We start from the raw sequence: 25,521 nt of genomic DNA, 5'->3' as shown, positions 1-25,521 counted from the left end.
CGCATCAATGCAGCCTGATCATTGCCCATCAGTGCAGCTTTACCAGTGCCCATCAATGCAGCTTTACCGGTGCCCATCAATGCAGGCTCACCAGTGCCCATCAATGCAGCCTCATCAGTGCAGCCTCATCAGTGCAGCCTCACCAGTGCCCATCAATGCAGCCTGATCAGTGTCCATCAATGCAGCCTCACAGTGCTCATCAGCACAGCCTGACCAGTTCAAGAGTTTATAGAGAGGTGAGAAATAGGAGAGCCAGATGGGTTATCACAAAGACCTGGGATCGCCCTCTGTGACAGCTTTGATTTGAATCACCCAGTGCCCGCAGTCACACAAAGTCCTGCCTCCTGGACCGGCTTCCATGATAGATGTCACATGCCCTGGCATTGGACCAGTTCGCTATCGATCAAAGGAGCCAGCCCAGGAGGCAGGACTTTGTGTGACTGCGGTCGTAGGGCGATTCAAATCAAAGCCGTCACAGTGGGCAATCCCCCCTCTGTGTGATGATCCAGCTGGCTCTCCTCTTCCTCTCCTCTCTCTTCCCCTGGCTGATCACTGGGAGAACGGCTCCTATTCGACCCCACCTGCCAGTGGCACTCACCCCCCCCCCCCTCTTCGAGGCAGCCCCACATTTGCCCTTAATACAGCCTTGAAATACAGTATCAAGAGACACTGGGGCAATTTCCTAAAGCTGGAGCAGACAGAATCTGGAGCAGCTGTGCTTATTAATCAGTTAGCTCCTACAGCTTGTTTGGTAAAGCTTTGAAAATGAACAATAGAAGATGATTGATTGCCATGTACTAATTGCTGTGTATTGACTGCCGTGTGCTCCAGATTCTGTCTGCTCCAATCTTAGGTCTCGTTTATACTTGCATGTGAGGAGTGGACTGCTTTCCGATGGCTCCCCCTTAAGTCGGAGAAGTGACGGAGGGGGTGTACTTTGGTTGGAATGCTTTGCATTGTGGTGCAGCAAATCGTCTCCCCACTGTCGCGTTTGGTGGGCCGTGCTGCTTAACTGGTACCCATTCAACTGTTTTGTGTGCAATGCCTTCACACACTTGCATTAAACTCTAAACCTCTGCTCTAATGGTTTAATGTTGGAGTGTGCCACTAACTTCTTCTTTCTATGCATTCCTTCTGTTCCATTCCAAAGATTGGATTGCATACATGCCAATATAAATGTGCAGGAGCTAAAAAAGAACGGGGTAGGGGCATCAGAAACATGCCAACATTTGGCTGTAAAAACAGGGTATTGGAGGCTATGGGTATGCCTACACCTTATACCTATAATAGTATTTTTTCTTTATTTCTTATAATACCTACAATATTTTTTTTCTTTCATTTCTCTTTAAAAATCTGTCATTAAGGAAATAAAGTCCTTTATTATTTCAGTTTCAGCATCATTGGCCATCTTCATTCAGCTACATTGTTAACATGTGGTAGGTCATTGCAGCATTCACGTACAGAGCCGCACGGATTGGCTCTTTACACAGTGCCTGAGACATTAATGCTTGTTGCCTGAGGGCTCTTTCTGTAGTGACATTTATAATCAGCATTCCAGATCTAGATTCCGCAGTTTTATATAACACAACGGTAGAAGATGGTTAATTGGTAATTCCAAAGTATTGGAGCAAATATAGATTTTTTTTCTATAACGCTGTATATAAGGCAGTAGTTCACCTAGGATTAAAGTATATCTGAACAAAAATCTGGGTCAGTGATGGTCTTGGGAGGCATATCCACGGAGGGATGCACAGACCTCTACAGGCTAGACAATGGCACCCTGACTACCATTAGGTATCAGGGTGAAGTCTTTGGACCCATTGTCAGACCCTACGCTGGTGCAGTGGGTCCTGGGTTCCTCCTGGTGCACAGCAATGCCCAGCCTCATGTGGAGAGAGTATGCAGCCAGTTCCTGGAGGATGTAAGAATTAATACCATTGAATGGCCCTTACGCTCTCCTGACCTAAATCCAATAGAACACCTCTGGGACATTATGTTTTATCCATCTGGTGCCACCAGGTTGCACCTCAGTCTGTTCAGGAGCTCAGTGATGTCCTGGTCCAGATCTGGGGGGAAATACCCCAGGACACCATCCGTCATCTCATTAGCGTCAGGCATGCATACAAGCATGTGTGGGGCCAAAAAAACTACTGAGTACCATTTTCTGTTGCTGCAATGAAATTTTAGCAAAATGGACTAGCCTGCTGCATCATTTTTTCACTTTGATTTTCGGGGTGTCTTTGAATTCAGCCCTCAGTAGGTTGATAATTTTCATTTCTATCAAACAATGTGGCATCCTTTCGTTACTAACACATTACCCAATCCATATCAGTATAGATATTCAGCATGATATTTTTCCCCATTGAGATCTGATGTGTTTTCAAAGTGTTCCTTTAATTTTTTTGAGCAGAGTATATTGGCTATATTGGCCCATAACCAAATCAAGGCCTGGTTGCTAATGAAGAAATAAATCCTGGACCAACCCAAAAAGCACAGCCATCTATAACATATGTTTTTCTTTTTTCTTAGGGTTTCCTGTGCCTTTGATACCAGCTGGTTCAGGCAGAGGGGATGGTCTTAGTGCTAAGAACAGGAAGAGAATCATGCCCGACCCCCTGACAGAGCCTTCGGCACCTGATCCACTGTATGAAGCCAACCTCTACTGTAACACTCCTGGTATAACAGAGCGGAGTATGGAAGGTACAGTTATGATTAAAATAATCTTAAACAAGGGAAGGAGAGAATTAGATCATCTGAGGAGGACACGGTTATTACAGACTATGGACCAATTTCATAAAATTACATATATTTATTTTGTTCAATTTGATTAAAAAACTCATTCAAATGTGAATCTCAACTTACTACTAATAGGCATGCAGCAATCTAGTAGGGATACAACAAAAAGGTATGTAAAGCCTAAAAATGAACTTCTCTTATTTGCTCCCTTTTGCTCTCTTATCTGCGAGATATACAATACCATTGTAGGTGTTTTGTTATATCTGTTCAATAAGGGCAAAAAATGCCTGTTAGTTTTTCCAGAAACCTTGTGTGCTGATAACTCCCTGTGCCTGTACACAAGGAATGGGTGGTGAGGGTCTGTACTTTGTAACCCATTAAAGTGAAGAAGGAAGGGCTGACACCACGTGCTTAGGGGTTGAGAGATGTGTTGTCCTTTGGGATTAATTAGAGCGTAGACTGCGAGCCAGGCCTTCTCAACCACATCAGTGCCTGACCTTACAAATGCGCTTCTGGAAGAATGGTCAAACATTCCCATAGACATACTTCTAAACCTTACGGAGTTGAAGCTGTTATAGCTGCAAAGGGAGGGCCAACTCAATTGAACCCTACGGGCTAAGACTAAGATGCCATTACAGTTCATGTGCGTGTAAAGGCAGACGTCCCAATACTTTTGGTAATATAGTGTACAATGGAATGGTTTAGATCAAAGCATATTAATTAGGGATGCACCGATCCGATATTCGGATCGGATATCGGCCCCCGATACGGGCAAAATAGCTGGATCGGGGATCGGTAAAATTAAGAGATCCACGGGCCGATTCGGTTTTGCTCTGTACATAGCATGTGAGGGAGCAGAGAACAGCTGTCAAAGAAAAAAAAAAAAAAAAAGAGCCTCCTGCAAATGCCTTTCAGCTCTCCCAGTTAAGTAAACACAATGATTACAATGTATCTTTTCGTTCCCTCTGTCGGAGGAGGGAAGTTTAACCTCTTAAATACTAAACCCATGACATTTTAGATTTTGAATGCACAATTGTTATAAGGTATCTGCCGATACCGATACCGATCCGGAAGTATTATTTTGTTATAAGCTCACAAAACAGTACTTCCGGATCGGACTCGGGATCGGCGATTTCACAAAGCAAAAGATCGGGGTGGGGACAAAAAAATTCTGATCGGTGCATCCCTAATATTAATGTGTTAGAATGGCCCAGTCAAAGTCCAGACCTAAATCCAATTGAGAATCTATGGCATGACTTGAAAATTGCTGTTCATAGACTCTCTCCATCCAATCTGACAGAGCTTGAGCTATTTTTCAAAGAAGTTTGGGCAAACATGTCACTCTCTAGATGTGCAAAGGTGGTAGAGACATCCCCAAAAAGACTTGCAGCTGTAATTGCAGCGAAAGGTGGTTCCTACAAAGTATTAACTCAGGGGGGCTGATTACAAATGCATGCCACACACTTTTCATATATTTATTTGTAATTATTTTTTAAAACCATTTATCATTCACAATTACATGCCACTTTGTGTTGGTCTATCACATAAAATCCCAATAAACTACATCAACTTTTTGGTTGTAACATGAAAAAATGTGGAATATTTCAAGGGATATGAATACTTTAAGGCACTGTAGTATATTTAAGTTGGGTAAATATAATATATTTAATATGAATATTTGGTATGTTCATAGGTAGCCAGAAGGTGGAGCTTTTGGCTTCGTTTTGCAGATTTTTTACTTATTGAATATAGCCTGTTATTTACAGAGTTTAGCTCAAGCAGACATTTATGCAGCCAATGGATGATTCAGAATATTGACTCATCCCCCTCTCTACTTTCAGTTAGTTAGCTTTGTCTGAGGTTATTCATTAAAGACAGGGAGGATTAACAAAGAGAAAAACGTCATTAGTGTAAATATGGGTGCATTTTCCATGCTCCAAATCAACAATGCCATTACATAAGTTATTTGTGTTGAAACTAAATTGAATTAAATGAAAAGTGATATGTGAAATATCATGACATTGTTCGGCAGCATGCACCAAAAAATGTAAGCACCTGCACCAAAAATTCTCAAAAGTTCCCAAATGTACACCATTATCACAATGGCATAACTACTGTAGTGAGGAGGGCAGACAGTATGAAGGAATACTGCAGGGGGGAGAGGAGAGGTAGATGTCTATGGAAAAGACTGCACACCACTATCATGCATAAAAGTAACAAGCTGTGCAATCCTTATATTTGTTTGACAGATAAAATGCTAAATAGGTGTGCATATTGAACTTGGAATGTTTTTTTTCCATGAGCCAGTCTTAAAGCCTCTGCGAGGAAAACAAAGCTCCTAGTGCTCTGAGGGTCCTTTGTCAAGGTATAGTCTGCACTAAAAGACACCTTGAGCTGTGCTCAGATCAACACCCATTGCCTGAGAAATATGTTAATTTCCTAGCCGGATATTGTCATTGTCAGGTCCCTCAACCTGCATTCCTTTTTCTCTGGTTACAAGCTTTGGCTTGTATTTTGATTATGCTGCCTGCCCTGATCTTTGCCTGTTGACTTAGTACCAAGTTCTGGTTCCATCCCTGCACATCTGCCATCTACACAGATGTCAGCGGGACGCAACCTAGTGGTGGAGTGTGGTTATTCTGCTACTCAGCCCTTTTTAAGGCTTATCCCCTTTCTAAACATGCAGAGAGGGTCCACTATCCAGTATGTCCATGACAATAGTATTCAGTCTTAACAATGGTATTTTCTACAATGTATTATTTTATATATATATATATATATATACATATATATATAAACAGTATCTCACAAAAGTGAGTACACCCCTCACATTTTTGTAAATATTTTATTATATCTTTTCATGTGACACCAAATATATTACACTTTTCTACAATGTAAAGTAGTGAGTGTACAGCTTGTATAACAGTGTAAATGTGCTGTCCCCTCAAAATAAGTCAACACACAGCCATTAATGTCTAAACCACTGGCAACAAAAGTGAGTACACCCAAAAATGTCCAAATTGGGCCCAAAGTGTCAATATTTTGTGTGGCCACCATTATTTTCCAGCACTGCCTTAACCCACTTGGGCATGGAGTTCACCAGAGCTTCACAGGTTGCCACTGGAGTCCTCTTCCACTCCTCCATGACGACATCACGGAGCTGCTGGATGTTAGAAACCTTGCGCTCCTCCACCTTCCATTTGAGGATGCCCCATAGATGCTCAATAGGGTTTAGGTCTGGAGACAGGCTTTGCCAATCCATTACCTTTCCCCTCAGCTTCTTCAACAAGGCAGTGGTCATCTTGGAGGTGTGTTTGGGGTCGTTATCATGTTGGAATACTGCCCTGCGGGCCAGTCTCTGCTCTGCTTCAGTATGTCACAGTACATGTTGGCATTCATGTGCCAGAGCCCCAGACCATGACACTCCCACCACCATGCTTGACTGTAGGCAAGACACACTTGTCTTTGTACTTCTCACCTATTTGCCGCCACACAAGCTTGACACCATCTGATCCAAATAAGTTTATCTTGGTCTCATCAGACCACAGGACATGGTTCCAGTAATCCATGTTCTTAGTCTGCTCATCTTCAGCAAACTGTTTTCGGGCTTTCTTGTGCATCATCTTTAAAAGAGGCTTCCTTCTGGGACGACAGCCATGCAGACCAATTTGATGCAGTGTGTGGCGTATGGTCTGAGCACTGACAGGCTGACCCCCCACCCCTTCAGCCTCTGCAGAAATGCTGACAGCACTCATATGTCTATTTCCCAAAGACTACCTCTGGATATGACGCTGAGCATGTTCACACAACTTCTTTGGTCGACCATGGTGAGGCCTCTTCTGAGAGGAACCTGTCATGTTAAACCACTGTATGGCCTTGGCCATCACGGTGCAGCTTCGTTTCAGGGTCTTGGCAATCTTCTTATAGCCTAGGCCATCTTTATGTAGAGCAACAATTCTTTTTTTCAGATCCTCAGAGAGTTCTTTGCCATGAGGTGCCATGTTAAACTTCCAGTGACCAGTATGAGAGAGTAAGAGCGATAACACCAAATTTAACACACCTGCTCCCCATTCACACCCAAGACCTTGTAACACTAATGAGTCACATGACACCGGGAAGGGAAAATAGCTAATTGGGCTCAATTTGAACATTTTCACTTAGAGGTGTACTCACTTTTGTTGCCAGCGGTTTAGATATTAATGGCTGTGTGTTGAGTTATTTTGAGGGGACAACAAATTTACACTGTTATACAAGCTGTACACTCACTACTTTACATTGTAGCAAAGTGTCATTTTTCAGTGTTGTCACATGAAAAAATATAATAAAATATTTACAAAAATGTGGTTTTTATGAGATACTTTGTGTGTATGTATGTATGTATGTATATATACACACTACCACTCAAAACTTTTAGAGCACCCCCATTTTTACAGTATTTTGTAGAAAGTTACAGTGATGCTAAAGTCTCTCTTTTTTTGGTAAAAATATCAAACGTGTTATACTTACCTGCTCTGTGCAGTGGTTTTGCACAGAGCAGCCCCGATCCTCCTTTTCTCGGGTCCCTCTGTGGCTCTCCTGGCCCCTCCTTTCTGTTAAATGCTCCCACAGCAAGCAGCTTGCTATGGGGTCACCCGAGCCGAGCCACAGCTCCCTTTTTCCAAACTGTGTCCACTCCCTTTCTCTCCTTATTGGCTCACTTTGACAGCAGCGGGAGCCAGTGGCGCCACACTGATGTCTCAGCCAATGAGGGGGGAACGTTCCGGGCAGCCAAGACACTCCTACAACATTGCTGGATTGAGATGGGCTCAAGTAAGTATTGGGGGGGGGGGCTACTGCACACAGAAGGTTTTTTATCTTAATGCATAGAGTAATTGGCACCCTGAACCAAAACTACTACCACAGAATTTAACAGCACCAGGCAATACCCTCTGTAATACACCTAGTTGATCAAAGATTAATCCTACAGCAGGTGTGTGTGAGCAGCTGTTAAACATGGAAGATGAGGCATTATTGTCTAGGTCTTTTATGCTGGATCCAGAGTCGGCTTTTGCAGAGTGTGTGGCACCCTGAACCAAAACTACTACCACAGCATTTTACAGCGCCATGCAATACCATCTGGAATACACCTAGTTGGTCAAAGATTAATCCTACAGCTAGATAATGACCCAAAACACACCTCCAGGCTGTGTCAGAACTACCTTATAAGAAAAGAACAAAACGGTAGGCTTCAAATCCTGGATAGGCTAGTCTCCAGGCTTAAAAACCATGGAGCTGGTTTGATATGGTCTGAGGTGGTAAGTGGGGTCCCCCAAGGCTCAGTCCTGGGACCAACCTTGTTAAATTTATTCATAAACCGCATTGAGGACGGGATCAGTAGCTCTATATCAGTTTTTGCAGATGACACAAAATTGGGCAGGGCAATAACTGCACAGCATGAAGCAGATATCCTACAGAATGACCTGGACAAAATAACAGAGTGGGCAGCCACATGGCAAATGAGGTTTAATGTGGAGAAGTATAAGGTTTTGCACTTGGGGACTAAAAACATAAAAGCACAATACACTTTAGGGGGGAAACTTTGCGGGAATCAAAAATGGAGAAAGATCTGGGAGTCCTGGTAGAGGATAGACTAAGCAATAGCATGCAATGTCAAGCGGCAGCTGCCAAAGCCAGCAGAATATTAGAATGCATAAAGAAAGGGATGTATTCCAGAGATAAAACTATAATCCTACCACTTTATAAAACTCTGGTCCGACCACATCTGGAGTATTCTGTCCAGTTCTGGTCGCCGGTCCTCAGAAGGGATGTGTTGGAGCTGGAGAGAGTCCAGAGAAGGGCAACTAAACTAATTAGGGGATTGGAGGACCTTAATTATGAAGAGCTTCTGCAATCGCTTTATTTATTCTCCCTGGAGAAGAGACGCCTGAGAGGGGCCATGATAGCAATTTATAAATACCTCAATGGTGATCTCAGCATAGAAAAAAAAGCTATTCAGTCGAAAGGATTGCATGAGGACTAGAGGGCATACAATGTGATTAGAGGAGAGGCGTTTTAACCTCAGGCAACGTAGGGGGTTCTTTACTGTTAGGGCTACAAGATTGTGGAATCCTCTACCACAAGGGGTGGTTTCTGCGGGAAGTATGGTGGCTTTCAAAAGACTCTTAGACGTACATCTCAAGAATCAGAACATCCAGGGGTATGAGAGATGATTACGGCCACATACACCTACCCAGGTTGAACTAGATGGACTATTGTCTTTATTCAACCTCACCTACTATGTAACTATGTAACTATGAGATGTACTGAACAGAAGAGTGAAATCAAAGCAACCTACAAGTGCAACAGTGGTGGGAAGAACTTATTTTCTTCCTATAAATACTTGATTTTTGTTGTAGAAAGAATACCATGAGTGTAATCAGCTGTTATATCTGCAAAAGGTGTCTACTTTGATGAATCAAAATTTTAGAGTACATTTTGTTAAATAAATTTATTCCGTAATTTCTGTTTTATGTCCAATTGTTTATTCATCCTGTGCTTTATTTTCAGAGTATATTGAGACAATAAACTGCGTAAATTTCAATAAAATTGGAAAAATTGGGGTATTCCAAAATATGTGAGTGTGTGTGTGTATACGTGTGTGTGTGTGTGTGTGTGTGTGTGTGTGTATGTATATATATATATATATATATATATATGTATATAGTGCCTTGCGAAAAAGTATTCGGCCCCCTTGAACTTTGCGACCTTTTGCCACATTTCAGGGTTCAAACAGTGGGACACAATCATGAAGTGGAACTAAATTTATTGGATATTTCAAACTTTGTTAACAAATAAAAAACTGAAAAATCAGGCGTGCAAAATTATTCAGCCCCTTTACTTTCAGTGCAGCAAACTCTCTCCAGAAGTTCAGTGAGGATCTCTGAATGATCCAATGTTGACCTAAATGACTAATGATGATAAATAGAATCCACCTGTGTGTAATCAAGTCTCTGTATAAATTCACCTGCACTGTGATAGTCTCAGAGGTCCGTTTAAAGCGCAGAGAGCATCATGAAGAACAAGGAACACACCAGTCATGTCCGAGATACTGTTCTGGAGAGGTTTAAAGTCTGATTTGGATACAAAAAGACTTCCCAAGCTTTAAACATCCCAAGGAGCACTGTGCAAGCGATAATAATGAAATGGAAGGAGTATCAGACCACTGCAAACCTACGAAGACCTGGCCGTCCCTCTAAACTTTCAGCTCATACAAGGAGAAGACTGATCAGAGATGCAGCCAAGAGGCCCATGATCACTCTGGATGAACTGCAGAGATCTACAGCTGAGGTGGGAGACTCTGTCCATAGGACAACAATCAGTCGTATACTGCACAAATCTGGCCTTTATGGAAGAGTGGCAAGAAGAAAGCCATTTCTTAAAGATAGCCATAAAAAGTGTCCTTTAAAGTTTGCCACAAGCCACCTGGGAGACACACCAAACATGTGGAAGAAGGTGCTCTGGTCAGATGAAACCAAAATCAAACTTTTTGGCAACAATGCAAAATGTTATGTTTGGCGTAAAAGCAACACAGCTCATCACCCTGAACACACCATCCCCACTGTCAAACATGGCGGTGGCAGCATCATGGTTTGGGCCTGCTTTTCTTCTGCAGGGACAGGGAAGATGGTTAAAATTGATGGGAAGATGGATGGAACCAAATACAGGACCATTCTGGAAGAAAACCTGATGGAGTCTGCAAAAGACCTGAGACTGGGACGGAGATGTGTCTTCCAACAAGACAATGATCCAAAACATAAATCAAAATCTACAATGGAATGGTTCACAAATAAACATATCCAGGTGTTAGAATGACCAAGTCAAAGTTCAGACCTGAATCCAATCGAGAATCTGTGGAAAGAACTGAAAACTGCTGTTCACAAACGCTCTCCATCCAACCTCACTGAGCTCGAGCTGTTCTGCAAGGAGGAATGGGCAAAAATTTCAGTCTCTCGATGTGCAAAACTGATAGAGACATACCCCAAGCGACTTACAGCTGTAATCGCAGCAAAAGGTGGCGCTACAAAGTATTAACTTAAGGGGGCTGAATAATTTTGCACGCCCAATTTTTCAGTTTTTTATTTGTTAAAAAAGTTTGAAATATCCAATAAATTTCTTGCCACTTCATGATTGTGTCCCACTTGTTGTTGATTCTTCACAAAAAATTACAGTTTTATATCTTTATGTTTGAAGCCTGAAATGTGGCAAAAGTTCGAAAAGTTCAAGGGGGCCGAATACTTTCGCAAGGCACTGTGTGTATATATATATATATATATATATATATATATATATATATATATATATATATATACTGTGTGTGTGTGTTTATAGTATGTGTGTGTGTGTCTATATATATTATTTATTTATATATATATATATATATATATATATATATTATCCAGTGGTTGCCACCAATGTTCCCTCTAATGTTTTACTGTGCTGAGCAAATAAAAAAATTTCTGAGCGCAGTGCTCCCCAACCTTTTTATCGCCGCGGACCGGGTCAACGTTTGATCATTTTTCTGTGGCTGGGGGGGACGTCAATGCAGAGTGACCAGCGTGCTCCCAATCAATGCAGAGTGCCCACAGCATTGCCCCCAATCAATGCAGAGTGCCCACAGCATTGCCCCCAATCAATGCAGATTGCCCACAGCATTGCCCCCAATCAATGCAGAGTGCCCACAGCATTGCCCCCAATCAATGCAGAGTGCCCACAGCATTGCCCCCATTGCCCACCTTTCAATGTAGAGATGCCAGCGTGCCACCTTTCAATGCAGAGCGCCTGCGAGACCCCCCCACGAGACCCGTCAGTGCACTTACCTCACGGTCACGGCAGCGTCTCTTCAGTTCAGTCCCCGGCTTCCCGCATCTCCTCAGTCATCCCGGCGCCTCCTCCTCGGCCAATGGCATGGGGTTGGCCTTTCGGCCAATCAGGAAGTGGGAGGACCCGCTCCCTGATTGGCCAGGAGGAGGATCCGTGTGACAATAGCGAATTTTCATTCACTATTGTGACACAATGGGCGTGCTCTCGGGGCGCACGCTCTGCTCCCCGGCCGCCACGTCTGTGGCTGCGCGGTCTGAATCTGTGCTTTGCGCGGGACCTTCAATGACACTGCACGTCCGCGCATGCACGCACCTTAAAGGGAACATTGGTTGCCACCACACCTAAATCAGGGATATAAAAATAGGCCCGGCTGCACAGCAAAGACTTCAGTGTAAAAAAAAACAAAAAGAGAGAGCAGCACTCAAGGGTCTTGAAAGGTGATCACACAATGAAGGGCTGCTCTCTCTCTTTCGGATTATATGTACTACAGACTTTGCTGCGTACCCGGACTTATTTTTTTGTCTCTGAGTTGTGTGCAGTGGCGACCGTTGAGTAATATATACTGTGTGTATGTATGTGTATATATATATATATATATATATATATATATATATATATATATATATAATCATTGCAGAAAGAGCAATCTTTTTATGTAAGATTTAGTTACCTTGTTTTTAACCTATTAATAGTATATAAGAGAGACAGGTAAACCCTCCTCCCCTTTCTATTTGCACTGCTACATGTTAACTTGACATATGCTGTAAGTCTTCCAGTGGTTAGGCCTAATAACATGGTTGTACCAATCTGTACACTTGTGTGACGAGGCCCTATTCACAATCGTGGAATGCCCAGGTGTTCAGTGCAGACCCACGCAGGCAGCCTGTACTAATCAATGACAGACAGCTGGCTGTGCGAATCTTCATGCATATCCCAGAGTGGACATCCGTACAGGTCCAATGCATGGATCAGGATGCAGACAGACTACATTCTGATCTGTGCATCAAGAAGATTTCCCCTCTGTTACTGATCTGGGAACAACCCAAAATTTAAGATTTTCTTTTTCTTTGACTTTCGATGATAATGGTACAAATAGAGAAAGTGAATCTCCTTAACTACTTCCCTACCGGCGCATTATAAAATTACACCGGCAGGAACACTCTGTCCCTCCGGGCGGACGTCATATGACATCCACCCATTCTCGCCGCTCTCCCGCGCCCGGGGGAAAGCAGCGTGGCGATCGGGGATGAGGCGTGTTCCTCGGGACACAGTCCGTCCTCGATCAGTGTAAAGAGCCAGTAAAAAATGGCTCTTTACCATGTGACCGGCTGTGTCCAATTAAAGCCGACGACATGCACTGTCCTTGTGCACGCCACTCGTGCGCGCCCCTATGGGCATGTATAGTGGCGATCGGGGATGGAGAGTGTCACTCTGACACAGTCCATCCCCGATCAAGGTAAAGAGCCAATTAAATTGTCACCAGCTCATCAAAGTACCTGAGCACCTGTCATCGGAGTACCCGAGTACCTCTCTGTAGCCAAAGTACCCAAGTATCTATCTGCAGCCCATCAGAGTACCCGAGTACCTATCTGCAGCCCATCAGATTACCCGTTTACCTGTCTCCAGCTCATCAGAGTACCTAAGTACCCATCTGCAGCTAATGCCTCATAGATTATACATCAGGTGTTTGATTTCCAAAATTGAGTCATTTTGTGGGCGTTTCCATTGTCCCGGGGCTCCAGGGCCTTCAAAAATGTGATAGGTTGTAATGAAATTAGATGTGTAATTTATGCTCCTAGAACGCCTGAAAGTGCTACTTTGATGTTGGGCCTCTGTATGTGGCCAGGCTGTGCAAAAGTCTCACACATGTGGTATCGCCATACTCAGGAGGCGTATCAGAATGTATTTTGTGGTGTAATTTTTGCTATATACATGCTATGTGTTAGAAATATCCTATAGAGTGACAACTTTGTGTAAAAAAAAAAAAAAAAAATAAGTTTTAATTTTCTTTCCACATTTTCCAAAAACCTGTGGAAAAATGTTCAAAAGACTCATTAGGCCTCATAGAATATACGTTGGGGTGTTTGCTTTCCAAAATGGGGTCACTTTGTGGGTAATTCCATTGCCCTGGTGCTCCAGGGCCTTCAAACGTGTGATAGGTCGTTAGGAAATTATATGTGTAATTTATGCTCCTAGAACACCTGATGGTGCTCCTTGCATGTTGGGTCTCTGTATGTGGCCAGGCTGTGTAAAAGTCTCACACATGTGGTATTGCCATACTCAGGAGGAGTAGCAGAATGTATTTTGGGGTGTAATTGCAAGTATGCATATACTGTGTGAGAAATGAAGAAAGGAAGAAAGATCCGCGCTTAGGATAAGCTATATATAAAAAAGTATGAATAAGACACTAATGGCTGCTGCCCACTTCAGAAGATGCACCCCCGATGGGGGAGCGTCAGGTATATATGTCAAAAGGGAAGTGATTGGCGCTGCCGGGAAAGTAGGTTAATGGGAAATCTGGGTTAGGCTGCTATAGTCTAAGACCAGGTTCAACCAATGTAAATGCACATAGAATGTATGTGGGAATAAAGACGGTATAAAATAAAGGAATGTGAAAACACAATGCGTGTGTAGTGTGTGTATAATATTGACACTGTGTGCTAATATCCTATAGCAAATTCAATAAATAAATAATAAATGTGTTCACTACCTTATATGCTTGTAGAAAATCAACATAAATATACATATAAATATAGATATAAAGGCATAAAAAGATAATAATAATAAATAGTGGTGATATAAAGTGTTGATGTGCAAAAGTGCTAGAAGAAATATAAATATAATGCACTAATCAAACTATATAGAGTGTATACCGAATTGTCATAACCATCTATTCGATAAAGTGCAAATGCATACTCATAAACAATGGAAATAAATAAGTGAGTGAACTGTGTGCATCCCACACTGGTGACAGTATTAAAACTAATCAATAAGTGCAGCCGTGCAAAAAACTATATAAATTATAAAGGTGAGGACCATATAAACTCAAATGGTCAAAAAGCAAGTTCAGTGTATTTTCAAAATTGTCCAAAAATCGTGCAATCAGAGCTGGTACAGAAGTCCTAAAAATCTATAGTCCATAAAGAGATGGAATAAGGTGCTCTTTTTTTCTCTATGTAGCCGGGAGTGCAGTGAGTGGTCGGAAGATAAGGTGCTCCCCTACTCCTGGGGTCCTGTGCTTACCGGATGTCCGTACCCCTACAGGGGTAAATGGCGGGTCGATAACAGGGATCGCTCCCATACACCGGCAACCTGGTTCGGTCCTATCCTTCCTATTACCACTCGTATCCACTCCTTGCTTCAGTACATATAGGGGTTAAAGCATCAGGGAGAGAGCTCCAGTACAATTCCCGGGTATAAGAGAAAGGGGAAAAACAGAAGCCTCCGATAGTGCAGGATTGCCTTTAAAACTTTTATTTAGAATCCAAAATAGACATGTACTCACATAAAATCAACATGCAGCGCATCCGTATGGCATAGGGTCCGCAACTACCTCATTTGCGGTGCACGCCTGGGATAAGCGTGCGTCCCAACCGCCAGATATGCGTTCCTAGCCTCGGGATCGTTCAGACGGAAGTGATGTGGTCACGCTCTCGACGCGTTTCGTCACACTGACGTCATCTGGAGAAGCCTTGTTGATTTTATGTGAGTACATGTCTATTTTGGATTCTAAATAAAAGTTTTAAAGGCAATCCTGCACTATCGGAGGCTTCTGTTTTTCCCCTTTCTCTTATACCCGGGAATTGTACTGGAGCTCTCTCCCTGATGCTTTAACCCCTATATGTACTGAAGCAAGGAGTGGATACGAGTGGTAATAGGAAGGATAGGACCGAACCAGGTTGCCGGTGTATGGGAGCGATCCCTGTTATCGACCCGCCATTAACCCCTGTAGGGGTACGGACATCCGGTAAGCACAGGACCCCAGGAGTAGGGGAGCACCTTATCTTCCGACCACTCACTGCACTCCCGGCTACATAGAGAAAAAAAGAGCACCTTATTCCATCTCTTTATGGACTATAGATTTTTAGGACTTCTGTACCAGCTCTGATTGCACGATTTTTGGACAATTTTGAAAATACACTGAACTTGCTTTTTGACCATTTGAGTTTATATGGTCTTCACCTTTATAATTTATATAGTTTTTTGCACGGCTGCACTTATTTATTTATTAGTTTTAATACTGTCTCCAGTGTGGGATGCACACAGTTCACTCACTTATTTATTTCCATTGTTTATGAGTATGCATTTGCACTTTATCGAATAGATGGTTATGACAATTCGGTATACACTCTATATAGTTTGATTAGTGCATTATATTTATATTTCTTCTAGCACTTTTGCACATCAACACTTTATATCACCACTATTTATTATTATTATCTTTTTATGCCTTTATATCTATATTTATATTTATATGTATATTTATGTTGATTTTCTACAAGCATATAAGGCAGTGAACACATTTATTATTTATTTATTGAATTTGCTATAGGATATTAGCACACAGTGTCAATCTTATACACACACTACACACGCCTTGTGTTTTTACATTCCTTTATTTTATACCGTCTTTATTCCCACATACATTCTATGTGCATTTACATTGGTTGAACCTGGTCTTAGACTATAGCAGCCTAACCCAGATTTCCCATTAACCTACTGTGTGAGAAATACCTTGGTATTATGACAATTTTGTGTTAAAAAAAATAATAATTTCTTTATTTTTTCAAGCATTGTGGGGAAAAAAAAAATACTACTTCAAAAAACTCGCCATGCCTCTTACTAAATACCCTGGATGGTCTACTTTCCAAAAAGGGATAATTTGGGGGGTATTTGTACTTTCCTGACATTTCAGGGCCTCAAGAAATTATATAGGCCATCGGTACATCAAGTGTGATTAGGTGTGATCATTTTTCAATGATTGGCACCATAGCTTGTAGACTCTATAACTTTCACACAGGCTAAATAATATTCACTAATTTGGGCTATTTTTACCAAAGATATGTAGCAGTATACATTTTGGCCCAAATTTATGAAAAAAAATTACTTATTTGCAAACAAAATGTTTTTTGTTTTTTTTCAAAATGTCCGCTCTTTTTTCACTTATATCGAAAAAAAATAAAAAAACCCAGTGGTGATTAAATACCACAAAAAGAAACCTCTATTTGTGTGAAAAAAAATGATAAAAAAAATTTGATTGGGTACAGTGTTGCATGACTGAGTTATTATTCAAAATGTGAGAGCGCTGAAAGCTAAAAATTGGTCTGGGCAGGAAGGGGGTGAAAGTGCCCTGTATGGAAGTGGTTAATGGGGCACAGACATAAAAAAAAAAAACCTAACAGGTGTTTTAATCCCTCTCCATTCTATACAAAACTAAAAAAAAAAAATGTTGCCTTCACTTATACGTAAATGTGAGCAAATGATGCTCACATATCTTGATGTACATTTTTCTAAATAATGTTCAGACTTGGATGATTGTAATACATTGAAATTGTAGTAAATCATATTCTATGTATTACTGCACTATATTATTTGTTTTTGAACTGTTTATTGAATAAGCATTTTATTATGTCTCCTTTAGATACAATTTTGGCAGTCATTATCTGTCATATTTTATTTACTATCTTTAAAATCTAGATGAAAAACTTGTTAAAATTTGCAAAAAACTGACATATAAGCATTCATTCTCAGTTGTATCCTTTTACTAAAGTCCTGTGAAAATTCTATCTCTATGTGGGGGCTCATGACCTATAGTCTATAGAACTTCCTCTTTTACCAAAAGTGTCTGTGCTAAACTTGAAACAGGAAATCAAGACTAGACAGAAGTGTGAGAGTGGCTTTTGGTCTCAGTATTTTAGGCTGTTTCTTATTATTAGCATAAATGTGTGTGGAAAATGAAACTCCTGTACTAAGACTGAACTCTTTTGTACTATTTTGGCTTGTCAGATGTCATTCACTATTAAATGTATTGCTTTTTAAAATCTGTTTTTTTTTTTAATAGCAAAAAAAAAAGTTTAAAATGTATAGTGTTGTAACCAATAGCAACCAGTTAGCTTTCAGCTTACAAAATCATTTTTCCCAATAAGTTACTTCAGGTTGGTTTTTGCAAGTTACTGCTTCATGCTCTTTGTATTAAATAAATGTAAAAGTATTTAAATAAGACTCTAAAACCTCACAAGAAAAGTTGTTCTTTAGTTTAGAGTTCTAGTAGTAGAGACTAGTTCATGTCCAGTAAACCGGCCATACACGGGGCAAATTTCTTTTCTGCAAGCACGGGTTGCAGGAAAGAAATTCTCTAGATTCCCCCATCAATACAAACCGTGTTGATAGGGGAATCCCTCCTGCCGAGCAATTGTCTTAGAAAGCCATCTGCGAAGACATCCCCACCAGCAGAAGACCATGATTATCACTAGCGGCAACTTCCAGCAGCCTAGTTGCAAGCAAGTTGATCGCTCAATCAACTTGGTACCTTCAGCCTGCCTTTTAATGGTTTGAATCTCAGGCCGGTTCCTGCTGAGCCGGATGAGATTCAAACTGTGTATGGCTTGCCTAAGAAGTAATAATTATGTGTATCCCTCTCAAGTAGCTTCTGGGTTTTGTAAATTCCCAGTTCAGGCATTTTACGCCTTTTTTTTTTTTTGGAAATTGCCTGTTAATATGTAGTTAGATTCATATGTTCTTTCCTGTGTTTAGGCCACGCACCACACAACTTGAAACTGGTTTCCGTCCAGGTGATGATCCGTCATGGAGACAGGTATCCGTTGTATGCGATTCCCAGAACCAAGAGACCTGATATTGACTGTGTGCTGGAGCCTGACAGGTACAGTCCATGTTCCTTGAGTAGTCTTATACTCATGTATAACTATGTTTGTGTTTAATGTAATGCAATGTAATTTTGTATTAAAACCCAATCTTTGCATGTTACTCAAGAGACTCAGAAACTGCCATACCCTTCCCTTCACTCCATATCTTGCACCTTATGATAGGGGAATGCATGCCTAATTGGTTGCATATTACTCTCTCTTCCTGCTCGAGTGAAATTCACATTTTTGTTTCCATTTTGGGGTAGATGGGAACAGGTTGAATCATGTGAATCGTGGCCTTTTATGTATCTCCGCACTACATTGGCAAGATGTGTGTGTGTGTGTGTGTATGTATGTATGTGTATGTACAGTATATATATATATATATAATATATATAGTTGTGCTGATAAGTTTACATACCCTGGCAGAAGTTATGATTTCTTGGCCATTTTTCAGAGAATATGAATGATGACACAAAAACTTTTCTTTCACTCATTGTTAGTGTTTGGCTGAAGCCATTTATTATCAATCAACTGTGTTTGCTCTTTTTAAATCATAATAGCAGAAACTACACAAATTACCCTGATCAAAAGTTTACATGCCCCAAGTTTAAATACTGTGTATTGCCCCCTTTAACATCAGTGACAGCTTGAGGTATTTTGTGGTATTGGTGGATGAGGTTCCTTATCTTCTCAGATGGTAAAGCTGCCCATTCTTCCTGGGGAAAAAGCCTCCAATTACTGTAAATTCTTGGGCTATCTTGCACGAACTGCACGTTTTGAGATCTCCACAGAGTGGCTCAATGATATTGAGGTCAGGAGACTGAGTTGGCCACTCCAGAACCTTCACTTTATTCTGCTGTAGCCAATGACAGGTCAACTTGTATTTAGGATCATTGTCATGTTGTAATGTCCAGGTACTTCCCATGCGCAGCTTCCAGGCTGATGAATGCAAATTTTCCTCAGGTTTGTTTTGGTAACATACTGCATTCATCTTGCCATCAATTCTCACCAAATTTCCTGTGCCTTTGTAGCTCACACATCCCCAAAACATCAGCGATCCACTTTCATGTTTCACAGTAATTTGGAATGGTGTACCTTTCATCATAGGCCTTGTTGACTCCTCTCCAAATGTAACGTTTATGGTTGTGGGCAAAAGCTCAATTTTGGTCTCATCACTCCAAATGACTTTGTGCCAGAAGGTTTGAGGCTTGTCTCTGTGCGGTTTGGCGTATTGTAAGTGGGATACTCTGTGGCATTTGCGTAGTAATGGATTTCTCCTGGCGACTCGACCATGCAGCCCATCTTTCTTCAAGTGCCTCCTTTTTGTGCATCTTGAAACAGCCACACCACATGTTTTCAGAGAGTCCTGTATTTCACCTGAAGTTATTTGTGGGTTTTTCTTTGCATCCCAAACAATTTTCCAGGCAGTTGTTGCTGAAATTTTAGTTGGTCTACCTGACCGTGGTTTGGTTTCAACAGAACCCCTCATTTTCCGCTTCTTGATTAGAGTTTGAACACTGCTGATTGGCATTCTCAATTCCTTGGATATCTTTTTATATCCCTTTCCTGTTTTATACAGTTCAATTGCCCTTTCCTGCAGATCCTTTGACAGTTCTTTTGCTTTCCCCATGACTCAAAATCCAGAAACGCCAGTGCAGCACTGGATGAAAGATGCCAGGGTCTGTCAGTAGTCCAGAAACGTATTAACATTTTATACACACAAACTAATTACAAGGAAACCGATCACAGGTGAGGATGGTTACCTTCAATAGCCATTCAAACCCCTTTGTGTCAACTTGTGTGCATGCTATCAGGCCAAATTCACCAGGGTATATAAACTTTTGATCAGGGTCATTTGGGTAGTTTCTGTTGTCATTATGATTTAAAAAGAGTAAACACAGTTGATTGATAATACATGGCTTCAGCCAAACACTAACCATGAGTGAAAGAAAAGTTTTTGTTATCATTCATATTCTTGGGAAAATGGCCAAGAAATCATAAATTCTGCCAGGGTATGTAAACTTATGAGCACGACTGTATATAATGTCCCCAGGCCTCTCTGCCATGTCTTCAAAACCTGCCATAGCCATTAACTTCTTCCCCCAGATGGATTTTTCATGTTTTCAACATTATCAAGAATTTAATTTGAAGTCTGACAATATACTTGATCCATTACAAAAAGTGAAGGGTAGAATGCAGAGCTTGAAACTCAATTGGTCAGATTACACCTCTAAAAAGATCCCAGTTTGATCCAATCTGCTAGTGCCCACCAAAGCTAAAATATTAGTTAAGTGGTAACTGAAGCTTATTTGAAGCTTGAAACTTCTCATGTATTTATGCTGTTGTTGATAACTCTTTGTTTTATGCAGAAGTCCATCTCATCCTAACTTGGCAGATTTTCTCAGTCACATGAAGAAAGGTTCAGAAGCACAAATGGATGGTACTTTGAGTAGCCTTGCTCGTTTTCCTAGCCATTCTACTTGTGAAATGGGAGAGCTAACCCAGACAGGTAAGCCTATTCTTTCCATATTCATATAGTAAATAAATTGTCCAAAAAATCAGACATGAGACCAAGAATCAAGTTAATTGTAGCCAGAAGAAATAATTTTTTGATGCTTTTGGGGAAATAGCTTGCTTTTGAAATGTGTTCACCAGACTTCTTCAAATTTCTACTGGCTGTGGTTTATGGATCACTGGTGGTCATTGGTCAACAGGCATGGTCCCTTCCTGTATTTCTACAGTCTGCTGTAAGATGCAATATATTTGATGACAGTGGACAGCAAATTGGTGGGGAGTTTGCTGCTACAACCCTTCTGTCTTTTTAAACCCCTAAAGGTATGAGGGATTGTGCTATGCGCAGTATATAATCAATGATGCCAGAGAGCAAATAAGTGCCCCTCTCTGGATTGGCAAATGATGTACTGCAATCAAAGGACAGAGAATTAAGTGGAGGAGGGATCAGTTGTGGAGGGGTTTTGATTCATGAGTGCTGACACAGTTAGAGGAGAATGTTTTGCACAGTGACTTAGAAGTGGTAGAAGAAGAAGTAGAACATAAAGCAGGAAAAAACAGGTTCTGAAACCATAGGCAGAAGAATTTTTAAAGCCCATTAATACAAGTAAGTATAGCAAGGCATCATAACACCCAGCAACAAGGTGTCACATCAGTGACAGGAGAGAAGAAAATAAAAAAGAACTCACATTTACCTATAGGTAATGATTTTTACAGGGTAAGAAGTAAGTGTAGGTACATGTGCTCCACCACATCTGAGATTTGTTTGTTTTAAAAGTGCTCCACAAGCCACAGAACTTGAGAGGCACTGCTTTGGAGGAGTAAATGCAGGTTAAAAGCAGCAAAGTACAGCATGCTACAGTAAAAAAGAACAAAAGCAGTAATAAAGGTTCCCCAAAGCGGAACTTAGCACAATAATTTAACTGTTACCCAAAACAGTTACAAGGCCATGAATATTAACTGCCACAGCTGCCTTTGCTCTCAACTAACCTGTCAAGCTGTCAAATGACTGTTAATTTCAGGGCACTCAATAAGAATCAAAACCAATATCTTAAATATATTACAAAATATTTAAAAGAATAATAATAACATCAAAGTACAGGGTGATAAAATTGTACAGTATGTAACCAAGATAAAACAAACTCCCTCTATTACCCAACACATGGCAATGTAGATAAAACATTTCATTTTAATTCATTCGATTATCACAAATGTGGGATTCAGCTCAATGCATTTTGTAAACTTCCTGAAGAGCTGGACCGACTGTGTTGTATAAATAGGGTGAATCAACCATATGATCAGCCTACATTAAAACACATGGCAATCATTGTGTCAAAGTTCTAGAGGACCTATAGTTGCCTAATGTGAGGGACAGTAGGACCAACAAGGACTTCAAGCATATAGGCTTCGGTCCAATGTCCAGAAAGGGGTAGCAAGGGTCAATAATATAAGCAACCCTGTTATACACCTTCTATAGAGGAGAAAACACATCCCATGCAGGTCCAATCAAGGCCCCCATCTGTACCCTCATCTGTACCACTATTCAGCTAGGTTTATACATTATATCGCTTGTGGCACTCATTGGCCACATCGTCCTCCCTTTAGGAGAGCGTCACCCAGATGTTTGAATGAATGACTGCTTTGTTTAATGTAGGCTGATTATATGGTTTATTCACCCTATGTATACAATACAACAGTTGCTCCAAGCTCCCAAGAAAGTCTACAAAATCCATGTGTAAAGGATAGGAGGTTTTAATTCCGTTTTTTTACTACTCTATACTTTCCACATTGAGCACTGTGTTACAGAGGCTTCAAAAATGCTTAATAAACACAGATCTGACAGGTATATCCAAAACTTTCAATCCCTAAAATCTGCCATTGCTGGTTGCAGGGCTGTCATACTGAACCAAGCTACACACTGTTAGGAAGGAACTTCACCCTTCTTCTCTTTTTTTACCCATCTCCTACATTTTTTGCTGGGTTTTGCTCAATAAATATACTCCCACATCCAGCGTTGAACTCTTGTGATCTGCCACTACACTCTGGCCTGCCAAGTCCTGCACCACTATCTTTCTCTTTTGACATCATCAAGAACCAAGATAAGTATTGCAAATATGCAATTCTGTGAAGGGAAGAGGAGAGTAGTAAAATCATGGAAAGCTGGTTGAGGGGGGTAAAGGTCCACTTTAAGTCCCTATCCGGATTTAGCATGCATCTAGTAAAGCCAAAAAATATTAAACTCCCATCCTCAATTCCAATACATAAATTACTTAAAAGTAATGCAACCAGTATCAGAAGAAAAGCCTGCAGTTTTAATACAATTCATCATCTAAAACTCCTATATATATCTGTCCTCACTAGATGCCATCCTGTCATAATAATAGGTAGATTATTTAATATTTATTAGTGGTACGCTTCTTTTCTAGCCCATCCCCATTCCCCCAAAAATCTACTAATTAAATTTAAACAGAAAAAAACAAAACGTTGAAAGAAAAAAGTAAACGTTACTTCTTGCAAGATTTGGGCTTTCCAGATTCCCCAGCATACCAGGAGAAGGCCCAGTGATTTCATCCACCTTTAGACAAGCTCACAAAAAGGTGTAAGTAAGGTGAGTATGCTTTTCTTTCAATGTTTTTTCAACTTCGTATTTCTTATTAGAAGGGGCAAGGGAGCTACAAAATAAGCAGACAATGCTCCATGTTTTACTTTACATGTGTCCCCTATTTTTCAGTAAGAAACCTCTAACTTCTGCAAACTATCTTGTGTGCATAATGCAGGTGTTGTTCAGCATCTACAGAATGGACAGATTCTAAAAGAGAACTACGTAAAGAGACATAAGCTGATACCAAATGACTGGATCACAAAGCACCTTTATCTTGAATCCACTGGAAAGAGCCGGACACTTCAAAGTGGGCTGGCCTTACTCTACAGCCTTCTGCCTGGCTTTGATTGGAAGAAGATAAACATTAAACACCAGTGGAGCAGTATCTTCTGCTCCGGTCACTGCGAGTGCCCTATGAGGAACCACTATCTAGAGGAAGAGCAGCGCCGCCAATACAGCTTTAGAGTAAAGAACAGCCAGCTAGAGAAAACTTACATTAGTATGGCCAAGGTGGTTGGGGTGCCCACTCGCCAATTAAGAGCCTCAAACCCCATTGACTCGTTACTGTGCCATTTCTGCCACAATGTAAGTTTCCCCTGCACCAAAAATGGTTGCATTGACATTGAGCACTTTAAAGTCATTAAATCTCATCAAATAGAGGATGAAAAGGAGAGACATGAAAAGCAGCTTTATTACAAGTATGCACTACTTGCTACCCACCCACTTTTAAACCAGACTGTAAACCGAATGCAGCGTATAGCTGAAGGCAAAAAGGATGAAGTGTTTGCCTTATACTCTGCCCACGATGTGACTCTTTCCCCAGTCCTCAGTGCCATCGGGCTCACAGAAGCCAGGTTCCCACGATTTGCAGCTCGCTTGGTCTTTGAGCTGTGGCAGAACTTGGAGAAAGCAAAAGAACACTTTGTCAGGATTCTGTATAATGGAGAGGATGTCACATATCAAACATCATTTTGCCGTACCAATGACAGACGCCTAAGTCAGCCAATGTGTCCTCTTGGAAAGTTTGTCAACTTTGTGAAAAAAGAAATGTTCTCTGCTCTTAACAGCACTAGTTACTATGATGCTTGCCATCAAAGGCTGTTCTAGACCAATATGAATAGCAAGAAGTCTATCAATTTAGATTTACGTCCAACTGTGTACAGGAAACCTCCTTCATGCTTTATTAATGTGACATATACATGATTATTTTGTGTTTCTGCACTGGGTTAAGCAGGTTTATGTTGACAGCTTGAAGTGCCTCAGAGCTGCCAAATGACCAATTCAACTGCCATGCAGTTTTTTCCTTTACACAAACACAATGTCGCCTAAGTAATTATTGAAAGAACATCAGCCTTATATAGAAGGCCCCAGGCAATGGTTTAATATGAGCTGCAATGTAGTATTATACAATTTTAGATAATGAATGTATTAAGCATATTTGTGCCTACATTGTGTTCTGTATCTTATGAACGTATTCATTAATCTGTGGTGTTTACTAGATCCAAACCAGAACGAATGTGCAAAAACTGGTAGCACACAGCAGGATGTTCATTGGCTAGTTAAACCAAGTTTACAACACCTTTTGTGTAATACAAGGCTCATTCTACTAGATCTAAATTGTTAAAGCGTACCTAAAATGCAAGGTCTTTTAAATTTTGATTAAAAAAAGTGCAACAAAATAAATACTTGTAGGAGAAAAATTATAGATAATATGCTTACCTTTCCCCTAGCTTCCACCTATGGCGCAAATGCCAAGACAAAGTGAAAAAAACAAAGTGTGGCCCATGAGGTGTAGACTACTTTAGCAGCATAGGTCTTGCCTTTTTTGCATCCTCTCTCCTGCTGAAATGCTCAAGGCGGTCGCTGCTTCTGCCTACCCCTTGGTCCAGCCCTGTGTACCACCAAGGTAATAGTGATGTAATTCTTCTTCAGATAAGATTTGGGTAT

At 40.9% G+C, this 25,521-nt stretch overlaps 1 protein-coding gene across 1 annotated transcript in view; it reads left to right on the top strand.

Annotated features, from left to right (window-relative positions):
* The window catches only part of PXYLP1 (2-phosphoxylose phosphatase 1), an 85,603-nt gene extending 60,385 nt beyond the window's left edge, over positions 1–25,218 (top strand). The window contains exons 3-6 of the mRNA XM_082252586.1: positions 2,530–2,700; positions 18,349–18,475; positions 20,831–20,970; positions 23,750–25,218. Of these exons, the coding sequence (XP_082108712.1) occupies positions 2,530–2,700; positions 18,349–18,475; positions 20,831–20,970; positions 23,750–24,681 (1,370 nt within the window). The 3' untranslated portion in view covers positions 24,682–25,218. The remainder of the gene's footprint in view (positions 1–2,529; positions 2,701–18,348; positions 18,476–20,830; positions 20,971–23,749) is intronic.
* Positions 25,219–25,521: the final 303 nt, after the last annotated feature.

This window comes from Pelophylax lessonae (assembly GCF_965119305.1).
Source record: "Pelophylax lessonae genome assembly, chromosome: 3".
Classification (NCBI taxonomy): domain Eukaryota; kingdom Metazoa; phylum Chordata; class Amphibia; order Anura; family Ranidae; genus Pelophylax; species Pelophylax lessonae.
Note: the sequence above shows the minus strand (reverse complement) of the source record. Positions and strands in the feature narration are given on the sequence as shown.